At 44.5% G+C, this 20223-nt stretch overlaps 1 protein-coding gene across 5 annotated transcripts in view; it reads right to left on the bottom strand.

The window, feature by feature from the left end:
• Positions 1–3441: 3441 nt before the first annotated feature.
• SERBP1 (SERPINE1 mRNA binding protein 1) overlaps positions 3442–20223 on the bottom strand; it is a 24090-nt gene continuing 7308 nt past the window's right edge. Inside the window, exons 2-8 of one of the 5 annotated variants that reach the window (XM_018567317.1) lie at positions 14506–14713; positions 13235–13378; positions 13063–13134; positions 9538–9612; positions 7355–7535; positions 5561–5743; positions 3442–3657 (exon numbers count right to left, since the gene is read on the bottom strand). In XM_018567317.1, the coding sequence (XP_018422819.1) occupies positions 3601–3657; positions 5561–5743; positions 7355–7535; positions 9538–9612; positions 13063–13134; positions 13235–13378; positions 14506–14713 (920 nt within the window). In that variant the 3' untranslated portion in view covers positions 3442–3600. Of the gene's footprint in view, positions 3661–5509; positions 5744–7354; positions 7536–9537; positions 9613–13062; positions 13147–13234; positions 13379–14505; positions 14714–20223 lie in introns of all 5 variants that reach the window. The other 4 variants (XM_018567314.1, XM_018567316.1, XM_018567315.1 and 1 more) reach the window with 4 other exon arrangements.

The raw sequence follows: 20223 nt of genomic DNA on the forward strand, positions 1-20223 counted from the left end.
TTTTTTGTTTTAAATCAGGCCATAAAACTGAAACAAATACACGCAAGTGTTAGGAGCTCAGAACCAGACGATGTAGATAGAACCGTGGAGGAGTCATCTTCCTGCACACGGCTAACTTCCTGTCCTGTAAACCAATAATGGGATAGACGGCTTCAGGACAGCTATATAAAAGCGTTGTCACCTCAAAATGATGGTTAGCAAGGCATGCCTGTCCTTACTTGAACCGCCATCTTCTGCCCAGCTTAAGCATATGCAACTTCACAAAGTTTTTCCAGCCAGTCAAAAAAAAACCCCATTGTGTTTGATAAAAGAATTGTGAACCTTCCACTACACGCTGGTAGATCCTTTTGCACCCAATTCATGCCAGCGATTGTTTAGCATTTAAACTCTCGGCTTTGTATCGCCTCCCTAAAGCTGGCCATGCACATTTCACTGTGCAATCTCTTTTAGACTTATCGACTCAGTGTGTGCTCCTCTACATAAAACAATCCATCCAACTCCCATTGAACCAGGCAGACCCTTGCACATTTGTTAAAGTGTACATAAACCCAAAATCTATTACTCAGTACTTTTGGCATCACACCTCCCTGATTTGCAATAGGCTAAGGCAAAATGGACCATCTATCCCTGAACAGGGGGTGAGGGCCTTCAACACCCTCCGTCTTCCACATCTAACATCTCTGGACAATTTAGGTGACTAGAAGGATTAACACATGTGCAGACACCTAGGCTGGGATTATCTAAAGTCCGTGCGAGTTCCACAACTTTCATACAGTCCTTGGACAATCCACATCTGCCTGTTGGAGTATGCTCCTCACACTCAACAGAAGTGAAGTGGCTTGGATAGGCTATGGTCCATTTTCAACAATACAGAAAAAGTCTGGTTGAAGGTGACCAACCAGCTTCTATGTATCCTTTGCTGAAGCAAAATAGTTCTTTGAAAATCTGTTGCCAGTTTATAAACCGGAGATCCTGCCAGTATTAGCACCTCCTGTTGCAGAATTACAACAGACCACTGCAGCATTGTCAACCGGTCACGTGCACTCCTTCAGTTGATGGTTGGACTACCTATTAGGTCTAGCAGATAAAGCTGGCCATACATTGCTCTTTTTTTTTTATTCATCCCACAGGCTGAACGAAAAAAAAATAGAGCAGATTCTTCTTGCGCTGATCGAAGAATCCACGCTGTCAGAATACCCGACCAGGGCCAGCAGCTCGTTGGCTGCCCGCTCTGTTCATACGAAGATCTTCTGGACCGCCTCCTTCAATTAGTCGATTGAGGGATGCCGGCCAAGAAGGGTCCTGACAGCAGTACCCACGGTGCGAATTTTGTCCGGTTCCTCAAGAACCAGTCGAAATTCACAGTGTATGGCCACCATAAGACAACTGCCAACATAGCAACTGTGTTGTGCACTCCAATTGGGAGGCAGTGGCATAACACTGTCTGCCTGCAACAGGAAGTGTTGTGACTGGCAGGATCTCCAAGTAAAAACGTTGCAACCGCTTAATAAAAAAAGATTTGCTTACCAAAAACTGCATATAGTGACACAAGATGCCAAACACAGCGACAGATTTTGGGTTTACATACACTTTAATGACCCTAAAAGGAAATTGGACAGATTATAAACACCTGTGGCCCAGCACGAGCCAAAAATATTTCTCAGCACATCTAAATCTCTCGAACATCTATGGGAATTCCTGCATGCGTTTTTTGCAAATGGTATTGGATCTTTTACGTCAAACATTTTGAATTTTAGGCTTCGGATGGCTGTTTCGTCCAGCAGAGGTAAATGCACAGTGAATTGAGAAGCAAAACTTAAGATGCAGCTGCATTTCTTTTTTTTTTTAAGCTTCTTGGTTACAATTTTTGGAATATTTTTTTTTTTATATAAATGAAGAAGGGCGCTTGATTGTCCCGCGGGGAGCATTCGTACTTAGCTGCGTTTGAAAATATCCCGCCCCAGCATAAACAAGACAATACACCGCTGAAAGCTTGCCTCCCTTTCCGTGAAGGCTTATTTCATCTATAAGGTTAATGTGCAGAACGTTTATAATACATCTGGTTTGTAGATCCCAAGTAAATTATATCTGATACAAAATAATTTCGAGACGGCCAGTCGGTCAAATAAAACAGATTGCTACCGACGTAATAGGGCGATAATATTTGTTTTCAATTCACCTACTTAGATAAGAACCTACAAATTTTATAGCCTGCTAAAAAGTGTAAAAAGAATATTAAATAAAATGACAATGTTTTCCTAAAGTCACTTTTTTTTATTTGTTTAAATCGTAGGAACAATTTAAATAAATCTATAAAAAAATAAACCCTAAGGGGAGCGAGACTTGTGTAATATACCCCTGCAAAAAGGGAACATTCAGTTGTCAACCAGTGAAACCGAAAAGCTGAAAAATCAGATTGTTTTATTTAAACTGATGTGGCGGAGACATGCTGGAATTTGTATTTCTTGGGAGAGTAACGTGTAGCCCCGCAAAATGTTTCACCCCAGTGCTCCTCATACAACTCATTTCCCAATACGAGGGCTGCAGCGTTACCTTTTTTTTTTCACAACAGCAAAAATTGTCTGCTGGCTGCTAAAGTTAGCAATCATCAATGCAGCCATCGGTGTACAATTTAAAAAGGTCGATTTTGTTACAAAGCTTGTCCTGCTCAATAGTCGGTTACGATTTGCATTCTACAGCGATTGGCGGCTGAAATAAAAGTAGTAATAAAGAACAAGCTGCAGGACTGCGTGACACAAAAACAAGCACGGAAGCCAGTAGTTCTTTGTTGAAGCAGAGCTGGACAAATCCTAGGAAGCCAGACCGCCGGAACACCTACGGGTTTACAAATGGGGCCTTTTCGAGCCCCATGGGAGTCTTCCGTGGGCGTCAGTGGGAGGAAAAAAAAAAGCCTGTTATAGGGTGGTGCTTAGAACTCTATGGGAATTTGTCCACCCCCAGTTTAAAGGGTATTAAAAGATCACCCTCACCAGTAGCCACCACTAAATGCTTAAAAATTACCTTCCCAAATCGAAATTAGGTATATATCAGTTACAAATACCAATACATTTTTTTTTTTTTTGGTTTGTAAGAAATAAGCAGGGCAAGGTGACAAGACTTCAAACCGAAACCAATTCCAAAAAAAATAAAATCAAATTAAAATTTCTAATGTGTTAGCAAGAAACTAAAAGCCTGAAAAATAAAAGTTTGAGAATAAAAACACAGATGAAGTGAAAACGATAACTGGTACACACTGTCCACACCTATATTTCAAGTTCGGAAACGCATATTTTCAAGCAGCCATACAAAAAAAAAGTATCCATGAAGAATGCTGAATCTCTGGAAAAAATTATGAAAACGTCCCTGCTACCAGTACGTATCTAAATACAAAACTCAACTACCGTATGGTTGCTCCTGTGTAGCGAGAGAAGTCCATTTTTTTTTAAAACAGATAAAATTCAGTCCATAGGTGTGAATGGTATGATCGACAGTCTTTTTTTTTTTTTTTTTAAATTTTTTGTTGTTTAGGATCCTTAAGCATGCAAGCCTCGTAGAAAGGGGAGCCGCGAGGGCACCAGGGGTGGACATCAGCCATCCAGTTTACGACAGAGCTGGGAAAGCTTCAGGGTCGTCTACGTCGGGGACAGAGACGCTTGACTGGAGGAACAGAGAGAAATGATGGTTATACAGCAAAAGCACATTGCAGAGCATGCAAAAGACTTGTCAATACTCTGACTTGGCTACAAAATTCAGCACTAACATTGCCCATCAGGGCACAACTTACAAACTCAGCATTGGCAGCCCTAGATGTCACTGCTATCCTTAACAGCCGGGAGAGCAGCCCATCTAGTCTGGGGGGTGAAGGGAATGCAGGAAGGCCTAGACAGGTGGTGGTAATAGGGGATTCTATCATATGGAAGGCTAAATAGGATAGTATGTCACCCAGATCGCCTCAACCAAATGGTTTGCTGGTGCCAGGTTTCGGCATGTGGTGGACAAAACACTGGCGAGGGGCTGGGCATGACTCAGCTGACTTGGTTCATGATAGGACCAATGACAATGCATGGAAGATCCTTAAAAATCAATTTTAAGAACTAGGTTGCAAACCGAAGGGAAGGACCTCCAAGGTAATATTTTCTGGAATATAGCCTGTGCCATGCATAACACAGGACAGACCGCAGAACCACCTTTAGCATATAGGTACTACCCCAATAAAAAGTCAGCCCAGTGCTCTAGAAAACCAAAGCCTTCCCTCTTGCATTTCACTCTCTAAGGGCTAGTTTACACCAGCCCCAGTGCGTTCGAAGGGCCGTGAAGGTGCATTGAAGTCGATGGCACCGCAGCCACCCCCTCCAGCGGCAGTGCGAACGCCCACACGGGAACGCGTGACACATCAATAAGGGTTCATCAATAAGGGTTGAAGATCTCAAGGCTTGGCTGGTATATCATGTTAAAAAAAATTAAAAAATCCAGGCAGAAATGTTATTAACCCTTGCAGTAGGGCTACCCCACACACTGCAAGGGTTAACTGCTTGTTTTAAAACAAAGTTGTACTCAACCAATCCTCTGAACCGGCAGCGCTCCCTCCAGCCGGTCTCTTCCTCCTCTGCAGCAATGGTATGTCCTTCGGCGTCCTCATGTCCCACACACTGTATTGGACGTGATGACGAGGATTTCTAGACTGCTGCAGTGGAGGGGGAGAGACGCTCAAGGGACCGGTCTAAGAGCCGGCCCGCACGGAAACTCAGGCGGGTACTTAACCAAAAATGGGCACTTAACCCTTGCAGTGCCCAAAGTTCAACAATATATTTTATATAAAACTGCCCCTCAGTCTGTTCCTTAATTGCACGCTATTCCAAATAGAAGCTCCCTCCTATAGAGTCCTGTATAATCCCCTCCAAACAACTAGAAAGGCAAGATTTTTTATTTACAAGTATGCTGTGTGAATGGGAACCCAAACATAGCTGGAATTTCTCAAAATTTGACTGCAAAAAAATGTACAGTACATTTCACCACATATAGTTTTTCCAAAAATGCTCCAACCGCATAAAAATACATTTTGATCCGCCACAAATCCAGTAACAGTGCCACCGGCTGCAGTAAAATCTCAAGAAGTGAGATCTGCTGGGCTGCAGAATGCCCCCATAACAGTGGGAAGATGTCCTGTTGTCCAGCAGAGAACTGGGAACTGCTGACAACACTGCTTGGGATTTTAGTGGAGCACAGGCAGCGTTGTCAGCTCTACTTGGGAGCTCATGTCTTGCTGGATTTCTGGCAGATTTTTCTAGGGATAAAATGGGGAAATGTTTATGTATTGCAGAGATGTACTGAATGTTTTCTTACAGGTTAAGGAATTGTAGAAGCAAAACAGTAGATTACTATACAATTTTACAACAATGAAAAGGTGCAAATACACATCATAGTAGTTGGAAGAATACTTTAGTTGTCTGCCTACTACTAGAAGAAAAGACAGATAGAAAACAATTTTTGGAATTTTTTTTTTATTTACCTCCATTTTCCATAGATCAGCCTCAACCTCCGAGGGCACAGGCTGATTTACCTTGTCGGGTCTTCCGCCGCGACTGGGCCTTCCGCCACCACCGCGTCCGCCCCTGCCACCTCGTCCACCACCGCGTCCGCGGCCAGGACGGCCAAGATCTCCGAAATTGATCTCAAGTTGGGAGGTGATGTCGTTTGCAGGCTTGCGGAAGTGGTGATCCAAACCTTCAGACTCTGCGTGAACCTGGAAAGAAGGAGAGAATATCAAAGGTATCTTGTCTATACCATCGCTGCTTTTTACATCAGGAGGTCACAAAATGAACACTGCAAAGTAGCAACACCAATATCTGGTCTCAGCAGTCTGTAATGGTGACAGACAGTTTCTGAATGGTGGATATTTCATTTAGCATTGTGTTTATAGTGAAAATTTGACTCTGGACTACAACGCACTAGGCAGTGTGCCCTATACAATATAAAATACTATTCCGCCTTTCACACAGGTCTCCTGCGTTTGCATTATTTAAATGCAGGAGAAATTGATCTGGGAAGTCTAAACATACTTTCCCAATTTGCATTCTCCCCGTGTGAATGTTTCATGGAATTTAGGCACACAGATTTCTATTTTTTCCTAACGGTAGCTAAACAAAATTCACCTAAACAATGTAAATGGTACAATTAAAAAATCATTCTGTGCATTTTATGTTAGTTCATAAATGTCCTAAATGCATATAGAAGCATGCCTGTGTTAATGAAGCCCATTCAAATTACACATCAGAGGAGTTGTCCCACATTAAAAAAAGCTGCCTGCAGTATTCATTGTAGGCAAAGTGATTGGACATACTGGCAGCAGCTCCCAGGGCCTTGGACCTGCCCGAAAGTTGCAATTTTCTGTCAAGCAACACTCTGCCACTTCCTGATGGTGCCCAGAGCTTGCCCACCAGCCTTACTGGCCAATAGAAGTTTGGGGTAGGTAGCGTGGAAACCAAAACTTTGTTTTCATTTTGTATGCAATTTGTAAGGATTACGAGTGATACACAAATAAGATACATTTTTGTTAATAGTAGAGGTACTTGAATGTATTTAAGATTTTAGTGTCACTTTAAAAAAGGTAGAGAAGCCAGAAGCAGAGACCTGCACCTATTACAGCAATGGTAGCAGCCATATTTCTATGCTCACTGTAAAATTTACACCCATGAACTATCTGAATCTAAGCTGGATAAGATCAATATTTTCAGAATACCAATACAGTAAAGAAAATGTATAAAAAGTTACCCACACTACTAACTAAACCCACTAATAAGCCCCTTTTTAACCAACAGTACCCATTACCTAATACTTTACTGCACACAAATAAAACCATTGCCAATACAAACAGCAACAGCGCCAGACTGCATGCAGAACTCCTGACAAACTCAACCTATTATCTTAAGTGTCTGCACATCAAAAATAAACGAGTATGTTTGGCATCATGTCTCCTGTATACAGGTTTCCTAAGCAAATGAGTGAATTGGCTGCAAAGTTTCTTATCTGGAGAACTCGTCAGTAAAAGTACTTCCAGTTACAGGCTGACAACGCAAAGTGCCTCGTGATAAACGGCAGCGATGTCGGCCTGCCATGTGCGATCCTTCATCTGACCACTAAGCTGTATTTTATAGGCACAAGAGCAATTTTCTTCTATAAATGCCACAAAATCAGCAGACCGCTCTGACACACGTCCCCTTAAAGGTTAAGATTAAGAAAAGCATGGAAGAAAGGGCGGAAAACTGCCCACTAAGCCTTAAGAAGCAACATTTGAGAGTGTCATACTTTTCACAATGCCTACCATCTCTTCCCCAGCCGGAGCAGAGCTCATTACCTCCTCACTCTTGGATTTGTGGAGGACGAAACCTTTCTTCCACTGGCCGTCGGCACCTTCGTTTGGTTTACGGATGTTAAATTCAACTTTGGCGCGTGCTTTGTCTTGCATTGCCTTCCATTCATCAAGAGTCATTTCCTTGGGTCCTTCCTCCTTGGGTCCTTCTTCCGCCTCATTTTCCCTGGAACATAAGTCACAGCTAAAGCAGAGACTGGACAGCGATACCATATGCTGACAATCATAAGCAGCACACGTTTATACTGACCTCCAAAAAAACAGCACCTTACCCTGTGCTTAGAAGATGCTATACAACACTCCAAACACAGAGCTGTAACGCTGTTCTATGGGAACATATGAAATCCTGAAAGACGGTAAATTCTCAGCTTTTATGAAAACTTTTTTCCACCGATCCCTCTGGAAATGCCGCCTGCAAATTATACTAGTGGCTGCATTTCTTGTCCAGAAGACCAGTAAATCCAGTCGGCTCTCTGTGAGCAGGGTTGACAGGTTATCATGTCCCCCAGCAGTTCTAATAAGTGCTGCCTGACGCATGCACAGAACACTGAACGCAGAGTGGCTGCAGCTACTCCCATAAACAAGCAGGCAGAGGTATCTTGGGAGATGTAGCTCTGTGGGAAGTCAGCAGGGGCTGGGGTGAGGGACTACAACGATGCATCCTTCAGTACAGAAAAATGCAAGTGAAAAATTCATACTGTGGGATGCTCTACAAGGGAGTCAAGCCTGGTAGGCAAGCTTTAACGTAGAATGTTAACCGACAGTGTCTGTGGGATACTAGAATAGAAATAGTAGTATACAAATAAATGCACATGTAAAGATTTTACTGTTTTTTTAAATCAAGGCCGACTGCTGAACTGGGCTGTAAGAATCAAACACAAAATGAACATGGTGCATGCAACCTAATCCCAAATCACTTCCCACAGCTGTTGTCCATCCTCTAACAGGGGTAGACAAACCTTAGTCTTGCAGTCCCACCAAGCACTGCATGACTGATAGCTACAGGTATGACTCTCACACACAAGGGGATTTTGTAGTTTCACAATTGTAGGGCCGAAGTGCACCTACCCCTCTGCTCTAAAAGACTTTATGCTTACAGCAAACTAAAGTCAGGACAGTGCAGCCATCCCATCCCCATTCTCACTTTGCGGAAATGTAGCGCTGCCTGTAGCAATGACAGCAGGATGTGGACCCATTGACTAAAGGGCCCAACATGCAGTGTAAAGGTATTATTATTATTCAGGATTTATATAGCGCCAACAGTTTGCGCGGCGCTTCACAATACAAGGAAGACATTACAATCACAATACAATTCAAGACAAGATGGTAAGGAGGGCCCTGCCCCTGAGGAAAGGTACTGGGTAAAGAGCCGTTTAACACCTTGGTGTACCAGGAATGCATGTCGTGTTCGTTTCCCCGCTCTTGATGCGCATCGCCCATTATATTCAATGGGAGCCACAAACGTGACATATGCGGGAAAGTAGCTCATGTAGCAGATTCTGCTAAAGGCACATTGCAAACCTGTGCTAAATGCGCTCTCCCAGCCACGTTTGGGCTGACATTTACAAGGAGTGGCACTGCAGGCATGACGCAGGTTTCTAAATGAATACCCTTAAAGGAGCACTATGGGGTCAGTGTAAAGGAGAACTATGGGGTCAGGGTAACAGGAGGACACAAACTGGCGTCGTCCTGTCACCCAAAGCTCAGTATACCGCGAGCTGTAGCTCGTGGTATACCGAGACGCCGCAGCTGGAACGGATCCCGACAATTCTGTCTGGATCCGCCCAGCTGCGTGAGTGACAGCTGGCTCTACCTATCTAGAGGCAGAGCCAGCTGTACCCGCCCCGTCCGTTCCGCCAGTCAGCGCTGGAAGATCGGACAGGGGAATCGCTGCAGGGCGCCGTGAGTGACAGTCACGGCTCTCTGCACGGATAGATCGAGAAGTGAGCGTGCCGGTATGTGTTCGCTCACTTCCCGATCTACTGAGCTGACCTGTGACCGTTTCAATCTCACAGGTCAGCTCAGATTATGAGGCTGAGTGAACATCACTCACCTCATAGTTCTCCTTTAACACGTCAGTGTGAACGCATGTGAATGGGGACCTAAAATTTGAAAGCTCAATGGCACGGGTAAATAGATATCAACGCTGCACAATTTCTAAGACTTACTTGTTCTCAGAGTCTACCACGGGCTGATCTTCTGTTTCAGTTGTTTCCTCAGTGACGGTTGACTGGTCCAGTTCGCTGAAATTTTAAAGTGTTAACATTTTTAGGTTTTTCTTTTTCCACTTCTGGATAGAAAATGAAGCTTTCTACATGTGATAGGCACACTGGAATACTATAAGGAACTGCAGTTTTTTGCTTTGTTTTAAAGATGCCAAATGAATGGCTTTCGTAAAAACACTGAACGCAATGTGAATGGACCCTAAAAGAGAACTTCTCAGTAGAAAAAGCCAAATAACTCTCCAACAGGCACCAGAGCTGCAAAATATAGATGCAAACTCTGTACTATGGCATACGTTGGGAGCAATGCTGGAAAGTTAGCACCCTATGTGTTTTGATAGAATTTCCTTGATTGGTTACTGTGGCCGACCATCTTATTATTGCCTCAGTTTTTACATACTAGGTCTCCATATTTTCCTTCTTACATTTCTAGAATGCCCATAACTCATATACAGAGTAATCATATAGAATGAGGTTATACAGCAATGTATTGTTTTAAATGAAAGTCTTTCTCCTGATACAATGTTGTTATCTTTGAACTGGCTTTAGTCACACATGGACTCTTTGGCTTTACTCGATATTTCAACAAAGAGCTTATCTCATTTTTCACCAAGGTTACGATTACCAGGTTCCCGTATTTAAATCTTTTTAACTATTTGAATGGGGTGCTGCAATTTAGAGAATAAAATGATTGTGGCTTTGTCTTAATACACCTATAGAATTAAAGGAGATGTTTTATTTTCATTATAAATGAGTTCCCTGTCTGAGGTATCTCCGCTACTGAGAGGGCTTTGTTGCTATATTATTATCATTTTAAAAGCCAAGGACGAGGATGCCTTTGACAGACTAGATATTGCCATTTTAAAACAGGCCGTCTCTTTGTGCTGGTTAGGTACACAGGCAAAGTGTTCTCCAAACAGGACCTATTTAAACTGCAAAGGGTGACAAAACATATATGTAGATGTTAAAGTGACACTAAACTCTGGAGTTAAATCTTATAAATACATTCAGGTCATAACAATGTATCTTATTTGTGTATCACTCGGCTGTAGATCCTCCAATCATCTCTGAATTGGTTCTGACACTGTCCTTCCGTCTGGAGGGTGACTACTTTTGTTCCCCATGGTCCCTGTGTGTGTTGTAAAGTAGTCACTGCTCCAAGCTCACTCCCGGGATGGACTACAATCTCAATACAAATTGGTAAACTAAAGAGGAGATTGTAGTCCATCCCAGGAATGAGCTTGGAGCAGTGACTACTTTACCACACACACAGGGACTATGGGGAACAAAAGTAGTCTCCCTCCAGAAGGAAGGACAGTGTCAGCACCAATCCAGAGATGATTGGAGGATCTACAGCAGAGTAATACATAAGATACATTTTTGGGAATAGTTAAGGGACTCGAATGTATTTTTAGGATTTAACTCCTGAGTTCAGTGGCACTTTAAACCGCAGTCCCAAACAAATCAGCACAGCAGAAGTTATACGGGTTTGCCGTCTACATCTATGTCTTACTAACGAGGCAAATATACAAAAACTGCCAAACCTAACTACAGGACATCAAAGAAGGGTATTCAACAAAGTGCAACTTCCTATCACAGTTTTCAGGTTACACCCTGACAAAACCACACTACAGAAGTAGCCACTAAGCTGCTTGACATGAAATTATCTCTGAATGACATGCTGGGTGTGTGCGGCACATTACTCCACAATTCATGAATTGGGCTCGTAGTCCTTGTAACGCTGTTAAAGAAGAACCCCGAGCAAACAAAAATCTTAACCCTTGCACCGCAAGGGTTAAAATGCTTGTTTTGCCTAGGGAGCTAAAGAAAGATATACTCACCCGAACAGCAATCCCGGCTGGCTCCGTGAACGATCAGATGTTCAGTCTGTCGTCTCCTCCTCTCCAGCAATGGTATGTCCATCTGCGTTCTCGGGTCCTATACACTGATGACCTTAGACCGCTGGAGCAGAGGGGAAGAGAGGCTCCAGGGAACAGTCTGTCAGCCAGGATTGTGGTTCGGGTGAGTATAACTGTTTTAGCTTCCTAGACAAAACGAGCACTTAACCCTTGCAGTGACGTTAATGTATTGACCCACTGCAAGGGTTAATATTTGATTAGCCTGGAGTTGTTGTTTAAACCAATATAAAAGGTGTTTCTGTGCTACGCTGACAGTAAAACAGTACACTAAACACAGCTGAGGTTTTTTTCTTTTCCTGGATGCTTGTCCAGCAGAATGACACCAACATTTTCATACCAGATAACGTGTCCACAGCTGCCAACAGGTTCCCTTAGATGGGCTAATGGGGGGAAAGCTTATCGCACACATGCTGCACACCCAGCGCTTATCAGTCCGACACCGCAGACTTCAGGGTGCCACCAACACACACACAATGCTAAAGGGGAATCATTTCTCACAGGTAGCTCATCTCTGGCCTCCTGTTATTAGGGAAAGATTGCAATGACACGGCAACTTTCAAACAGTGCGAGACCAGTCAGCCGTGAATGATATGGACACTTACAGAAGGCGGTCTGCTGCTGCTCTTTTGCTTAGGTTCATTTCACTCAATCCACAGTACTGCACCGTGCTATCAGCAACCATATTAGTGAGGGTCCAGGCTATCAACACGCAGCTCTTCATAGCAACCCCCCCCCCCAATCTACTGATATCAGTGTATTCCAGTGATCAGAGGGGGCAAGTCTTGTGATACTGGTAGAAGAGAGGGCGGCTAGGCAGTCAGACATTACAAGTGTGCTGCCAAACTGCAGATTATAGGGATAAGTCCACTATAGTTGACAACTAGGAATGCACAGATACCGATACTAGTATTGGTGCAGATACCAAGTATTTGGGCAAGTACTCCTACTCACACAAAATGTTCCAATACTGGAACTTCCAGTCAGAGGAAGATTTCCTCTGACCAGCAGTGCCGTAGGAGAACATGCTGCTGGCTTCCCGGCCAATCGGGAAGCCGAGAGGCAGGTCATTACTCGCCGCCTGGCTTCCTGATTGGCCAGGAAACTGGCTCGATGCCGATTGGCTGGGAAGCCAGTTTCCCAGCCAATCACAATCGAGCAGGCCAAACATGGACCCGGCTTTGCGGGCAATCAGGAAACCAGGGAGCATGTCATTACCCAATGCCCGGCTTCCTGATTGCCCGGGAAGCCAGCTCCATGCCAGCAGAAGCACCGGTACGTGGTATCGGCGTGCACCGAAATCAAAATATCGGTGATGGCACTTGATACCGTAAAACCGGTATCGGTGCATCCCTAGTGATAACATAACTTTTCAAAGTAGGGCTGCAACAACTAATCGACATAATCGATTAAAGCAAAAAAAAAAAATCTTTATGCAATCAAGACCGACCCTTTAAATACCTTTGCAAACCTAAAGTATATTTGCAAACTTAAAATGTCCACATGGTAGAAAAGCAGAATGAACAACGGGCAACTGCAAGCTGCTCCAACCAACCTCATTTCATCCTTAACATTGCCCCAGTTGTGAGATCCGCTGCCTCCCCTCTTGTCCTCGTGCTTCGGGCCACTGAAAGAAGAACTAATGAAAATGAGTTACCTTGTCAGTGTTTGAGAAGGAGCATTGGGGAAAAACAACAAGTAAAGCAGACAGAGCAAATTCCACTTACGCTCGGTCGCTTCCGCTATGTCTGTCAAATTCACGTTTGCCACGAGAGTCAAAGCCGTCACCTCTGCCTATGCCGCGTCCACGACCACCACGTGCCCTTCCACCGGGGCCACCACGACCACGAATTGGCCTTTCACCAATAGGCCTACAGGAAAAAGATGGAGAAAAAAAAAAAAAAAAATTAGTATACAAGACAGCAAGCATTATGCTGAAGTTTAATCTGCTCAAATTTAGCCTTTCCCCAATATTAACTAGATTATATTTTTGTTTTAAAAAGCCTGATTTCACTACATACTTTAATGTTACACCCATCACTGGATTTCTGTGCTTCTCTATGCAATGCTAGTGGAAGGGGCCGGCAGGGTGCTGTATTGAACACTTCACAGCATCCAGTCTCAGTACGCCTCTCAAGAGCCTTCAGCCCTGATGCAAGCAGTGGGCTGTCTCTTGGGAGGAGCTATGCAAATACAAAAATGGTCTTGATGGTTGGCTGTCAGTCTGGAGGAGTCTCTTTCTAGGCAGGCTGCCTTTGCATGCAGACCATACCTGGCCATTACTTTCTCTCTGACCTCTTGCCATGCATGCCATCTGAGAACGACATATCCCAGGTTACAGAGGCCAGAAAGCACCGATTATGTCACATTAATCTGTGCTTCTTGAACACCCCCCTCTTCAGCATCGCTGTCCTAAAGGTGGGGTGTTAGAGTTGACATCATGCCTGAGACCTAAAGACGCAATATTGTAGTTCTATTGGTCAGAATTCTACAATGTATGACATGGATATGCATATTCACAGGGCACGGCGATTTTCTACCACCGCGTTCAAGAAAGTTGTCTCTGCAGGATTGTCCTGAAGGTACGTTTAGCTACCTGCAGAGCATTAACAAGTGGGCCAGAACTGATGATAGTCCAATGACTGATTGCATGATCGATTTTTATTTTGTTGACCATAGAACGGGGTAGGCAACCTCGGCCCTCCAGCTGCTGCAGAACTACAAGTCCCATGAGGCATTGCAAATACTCTGACCGCCACAAAAATTAATCCCAGATGCAGTCATGATAGGATTTGCAGTTGGTCACCACAGCTGGAGCGCTGAACTTGCCTATCCCCGCCCCGCCATACATACTCTGATACGAAATTCCAATCGTAAAACTACATTTTCCAGACATCGTCATCTGATTAATGGCTTTCGACATATGTTATGAAAACAAACCCCATTTTGCTAAAGCAGAGTTCCAATGTTCAAACTGTTTTCAAAGCGCAATGTTTACCTGTCCACAGAAAATTCCCCTCCTTCGCCCTTCTCTTCGGCTGGCTTCTCAAAGCGACGCTCGCGAGGAGGCCGCCTGTCTGTTTGCCTTCTGTCGATGGGCTTCCCATCGCCCTGTGGGGCCTGTGAAGGTGGCTGCTGTGGTGGTGGCGGTTGTTGCTGAGGATTTTGCTGCTGCTGGTCGGGTCTCCTACCAACCCTCCGGATTCCTGCCATACACAAACAGCACGTCAATGGTGGACCAGACTCACACAGAGCACATGATACAAGAGGAACCTTGTGCTTCTCAACAAGCTGAGGGCGACGAGGAGATGGGGATGAATCATCAAGCAAAGTGTGACATGCCGATATACAGAAATAGAAGATCGCTGCCCACAAATAATGTCACAAAATGTTGTAGGGATGTTGGCTGTTAAATACTGAAAAGTGTCAAAATGCAAGCAAATGGGTACACAGATCAGATGACCTTAGGAAGAGAAAAGTTGATACATGCCAACAATACAATACTACCCATTAACCTCGACTATCCCAAGCCTCATACAAAAGGAAAAACTGTGCTAAGGAAGGATATCACTACTACTCTCACTTTCTCTAAACTACTTTCCTGGCTGCCATGCCATTCCAATGGCTTCAATTAGGGATGCACCGCTACAGGATCGGTGCCGGTACAGAGTATTTGGGTGAGTACTCTTTCTCGCCCAAATGCTCAGATACCGGAACTTCCGGTCGGAAGGAGATCTCCCTCTGATGTGCCACCCGGCTTCCTGATTGGCTAGGAAACCGGTTTCACTTGTTGTCCGGCAGCAAGGCTTCCTAACCAATTAGCAAGCCGGGCAGCATGTCATGACTCGCCTCCCAGCTTCCACATTTGCTAGGCAGCGTAGCTTCCTGACCACAAGTGAAGCCAGCTTCCTGATTGGCTAGGAAGTCAGCGTCACTTGTTGCTAGGCAGCCTGGTTTCCTGACCAATCAGGAAGCTGGACGGCACCTTATGACCCGCCGCCCGGCTTCCTGATTGGTCAGGAAGCCAGGCAGCTTCGGCAAGTGAAGCCGGTGTTCTTTCGATTGAACACTGGCAGCCCAATCAGGAAGCCGGGCAACTTGTCATGATTCGCCGGCCGGCTTCCTGATAATCGGGGCACAGATATCGGCTAGTACCGGGAATATCGGTACTTGATAACAAAAAAATTGTATCGGTGCATCCCTAGCTTCAATATTGTCTCAGAACTAGTCTGCCCATTAGGAGTTCTTCACTCTAATCTCATCTGTATACATAGTCCAAGTCAGTGTGTCACAGAACGGAATCCAGAGCCAGGCAACTAGCATTTGCAGGAGATCAGAAATCTCAGATTCTCTTAGGAGTCTCAGTAAAATTCTCCTTTAAAAGGAAATCTGTCACTAAACAATGTCTGTGTGAAACATCTCAATGATAGCTGCTGTCTGCAGACTCCTGGGAAAAATCAAAGTGAAGCCAACGAGGCTCAGATCTTGCAGCTTTGTAGTCTGGTATGGCGGCTTAGAGGCTCAAGCCTCCAAAACAGGTTTTACTGCTTTCTGGGGCTCAAATAGAGACTTCACTTCCTGTCTTGCTGGGTGGAACTCAAACTGTAAAAGAAAAATATGTTTGTTTTTTTAACTATTGTAGGGAATGAGAGAACCCGTCCAATGTTTAAGCTGGCCATACACTACGCAGATTTCGCACAGTGGGTTCTCAGCACCCTTGCGGCTGGCATCTCTCGATCAACAGATAAAAGGAGCTGGTTGGAAAATGTGTGGCCAACGGAGCCTGTTTACGGGAATACATGTGCGCTTGCAAAGGACTTCAATTTATTATTTTTACATCTTATTTAATATTTTTTTTAACTTCACTTTAATGCAATCACATAGGGGGGCTTACAAGCTCCCTATGTGATAGCATATTGGTGGTGACAGGTCCTCTTTAAGGTGACAGTAAGGGGTCTAAAAGACACTAGTGTCATCATTCCACTTTAAATAAGCTATTGAACTGCAGATTCCACTTCAATAGCTTATTGCTTGGCTTCAGGAGCCCAAAAATGACAGCTCACGGACCGGAAGTGATGGAATACGTGTCGCTCCCAGTTCCATAGAGCGGGGAGATCGGTGAATGGAAGTTTGCCACTATCCTCCCCAGCTTTCCGCCGTCACCTTGCATGCCGGACCCACAGCGGAGCCCGGGAAACCCAGCAGGGGTGTCAGGCAGGGGTAGAAGCAATCTGGCGAGCCAGCTTCACAATTATGCCACCGGGAGTCTGTTTAAAAGGGCCAGCTGCCAATGACATACTATGTACTTTAATGGATGCAGAGGGGTTAAAGATTTAAGCAGATTTCCAACAACCCCGCACACAACACAGAGTGTGTGCAACTCTTAAATCTGTCTTTCCCACTTCTTTGTATGCAATAGGCACCGGCAATGCAGATAGGGGCCTCACAGCTGCCCCTCTGGGAAGTCTACCTCACCAGTGCCTTCCGGGGAGCTGTCATTCATTTTTTTTCCTGCACTGATGACGCAAACACCATTATCATGTGTCAGCCCGGGGAACTATGAAGAAGCCGGCCACCTTTGACATTGATTTTTGTAAATTGCCACCAGTGTTTCCGGTACAGGGTGGACGGAGCAATGTCAATGTACTCCATGGATGCTGGTATTTGTTAGAAGAGAGGAATCCACTTTAACCCCTACGTGACGGGAGACGTACACTGTACGTCCCGCCACAAAGGGAGCAAATGACTCGTCACGCACACTGTACGTGACGAGTTATTTGCTGCATTAGAGGGCTGGTATCCGCTGAGAATCAGCGGTTACCATTCATTAATGGATGCCTCAGTATAGAGGCATCCATTAATGAAAGGGTTAACCTTTTTCAGACACCTGATACCTTAATATCAGGTGTCTGAGAGTCAAGCATTCTGACAGCTCGTATAGATCTAGGGATATCCCTCTCGATCGTATACTGGCTTTTTTTTTTCTTTCACTTTAAGCAATAGATACACAATGTATCTATTCCTGAAAGAAGAATGTTTCAGTTTTCTGATCGTTGTTGGAACGATCAGAAAACCTTTAGTGACAGCTGAATCCTGAACTGCTGCAGGATCAGTGTCACTAACTTATTATTGGCTGTTCTGAAGTTTGAAGCAGCCTAACCAAAAATGTATTAATTTATCAAGCAGTAATAGTGAGCTTAATTCACAATGACTGTATGATATAATTAAAATGTTTTTTAAAATAGTGAAAAGTGTAAAGGAAAAAAAAAGTGTAAAAAAAATAAAGGACAAATAAATGAATAGCTGTGCAGGTTTTGTAAAAAAAAAAAAAAAAAACTACAAATCAAAACTGGGAAAAAGGTGTTTAAAAAAGTTTTTTCCTCTTTTTTTATATCTTATTTGTCCTAAGTGAGGCGTTAGGGCTACATATTTATATCACATATGTGTGTCTATCTGTCCTCTAAAAAAACAATATATAATATGTGTAGGTGCACTTTGTAAGAAAGTATATTACTGGAAGAATCACACAGCAAAAATGTCAAAAGTGTGTCAGTCATTTACGAACAGAAACTAAAAACAAGCTCAGTCATGAAGGGGTTAAAGGGCCCATTCACACTATGGCATTGTGTTAAACACATGACACCTTGGTTTAACACACACTATTGTGGGGTACCGTGCGTTAGGTGCATTGACATTCATTTGAATCCTTGTATTGGTGGCTCTCATGTGCCCCATCGCAACTCCTGACCGGAATTTGTTTAAATTTGCAGTCGGTGCCACAGTGAAAATCGTATGGCGCCACACTTCAAGCATTAAGGAAAAGTCACTGGCACTCCAACTGAGATATAACTTCCATCTTTTATTGACTGCAAGTTTATAGTAGGGATGCACCAATACCGGTACTGTGCAAGTACTCGCCCAAATGCTTCGATGTCTGGTCCAAAACTTGATGTATCAGGAAGCCGGGTGCCGTGTAATGACGCAGTTCCGGGCTTTCTGACTGGCCGGGAAGCCGGCTTCATGCTCCCTCGTCACCTCATGAAGAGGGAGCATGGAGGCGACTTCTCGGCCAATCAGGAAGCGGGCGCCACGTCATTACACAGCACCCGGCTTTCTGATTGGCCACAAAGCCGGCTCCATGCTTACTCGTCATAGTGACGAGAGGCATGGGGGCGGCTTTCCTACTAATCGGGAAGCCAGGTGGAGAGTCATTTCACGCTGCCTGGCTTCCTTAATGTGACTTCCGGTACTCGGTATCGGCAAGTACCAAAAAAAAAATAATCAGTACTCGATACCGAAATACCGGTATCGGTGCATCCCTAGTCTATAGTATTACAAAGCAAACTACGTTAATTTGCATGGCACCCCAATGCCCAGCTGCTGGGAGTTGTGTTGCGGTGAAAAAGCCTTTTAAAAAAAATTATTACCGTACCGCAATGCAACACATGGCGGCTGGAAGGTGCCATTCAAATCAATGGCAACGCGCCTAATACACGGTACCATATGCTCGGTACACTATGCAATATTGTTTAACACAACACCATGGTGTGATCAGGCACCAAAACTATTGTCCATTGCTAGCTTCCATCTGCTGTTTTACACTGCATAGCTGAACCTGAAAGACAGAGCCTAAATGGTTGCTTAGGGTGTCATTTCCATCCAATGTCTTTACATGAGGGATGGCGTTACACAGCACGAGTATAGTTTACACTGCTATGACCGTTCCATCTGATTGCAGTTTCACTTCATTATGAATAGTACTTGGGACCGCCTGGTGGCTTCCCCAGGTACATGCTCAGGAATGAGATTGCTTTGTGCCTACAACATAAAAGGGACCCATTAGTTATTACTGACTCGTGTGGTCACACACAGTAAGGTCACCAACATCTTGCAAGGGTTGCAGGGTGAAAACCTCACAAGACTTGGCTTGATTGACAGCACACCCTGGGCTCCCTCACCAGCCCAAGAATAGCCACTCGGTACCACTACTGCTGAACTGGCTTTGACAAACAGCTGTCGGGACCCATAAAGTGGGGCAAACGTGGATTAGCTGCAGCGTGCCAATTATAGCTCAAATAACCAATTCCATCCACAGCCCTAAAACGTTAATGTGGAGAAGAAATTAAACTTTATGGAGGTATCGTCCGTCTCAGCTCACAATTACTGCCTTAAACTTTTATATATGGGTGCGGCCCCAAAAAAAAAGAGCTGACAAGTCAACATCAGACATGCTGTACCGCCAACAATGGCTACCACACCCATGAAAACAGTGACATGGGCTGCTTGAGCTGTTTAAGACGCCGAGACAGCCCAACAAGCAGCATAGTAAATCCATCACTGCTCCTACCGCAAGGGATAAAAAGTAATACACGTCACCGGCAATATAGTTCATCCCAACATTCTAAGATGACACAGATCAACACACGCGCAATGGTGTGAAAGCCAAAACGTCTTTGGGAAGAGTAGGGAAGGGTTAAAACTAGGGATGCTGCGATACCGAGTATTTGGGCGAGTACGCGTCCAAATACTCCGATGCCTATACTTGAGCTTCCGTTATCAGGAAGTTGGGCAGCGAGTCATTACACGCTGCCCGGCTTCCCGATTGGCCGGCTCCATGCTCTCTCGTCACTTGGTGACCAGGGATCATGGAGCCAGCTTCCCGGCCAATCGGGCAGCGTGTAATGACTGGCCGCAAAAGTTCCCGATTGGTGGGGAA

Source organism: Nanorana parkeri, unplaced genomic scaffold (assembly GCF_000935625.1).
Source record: "Nanorana parkeri isolate BGI_ZX_2015 unplaced genomic scaffold, ASM93562v1 scaffold1028, whole genome shotgun sequence".
NCBI classification, from domain to species: domain Eukaryota; kingdom Metazoa; phylum Chordata; class Amphibia; order Anura; family Dicroglossidae; genus Nanorana; species Nanorana parkeri.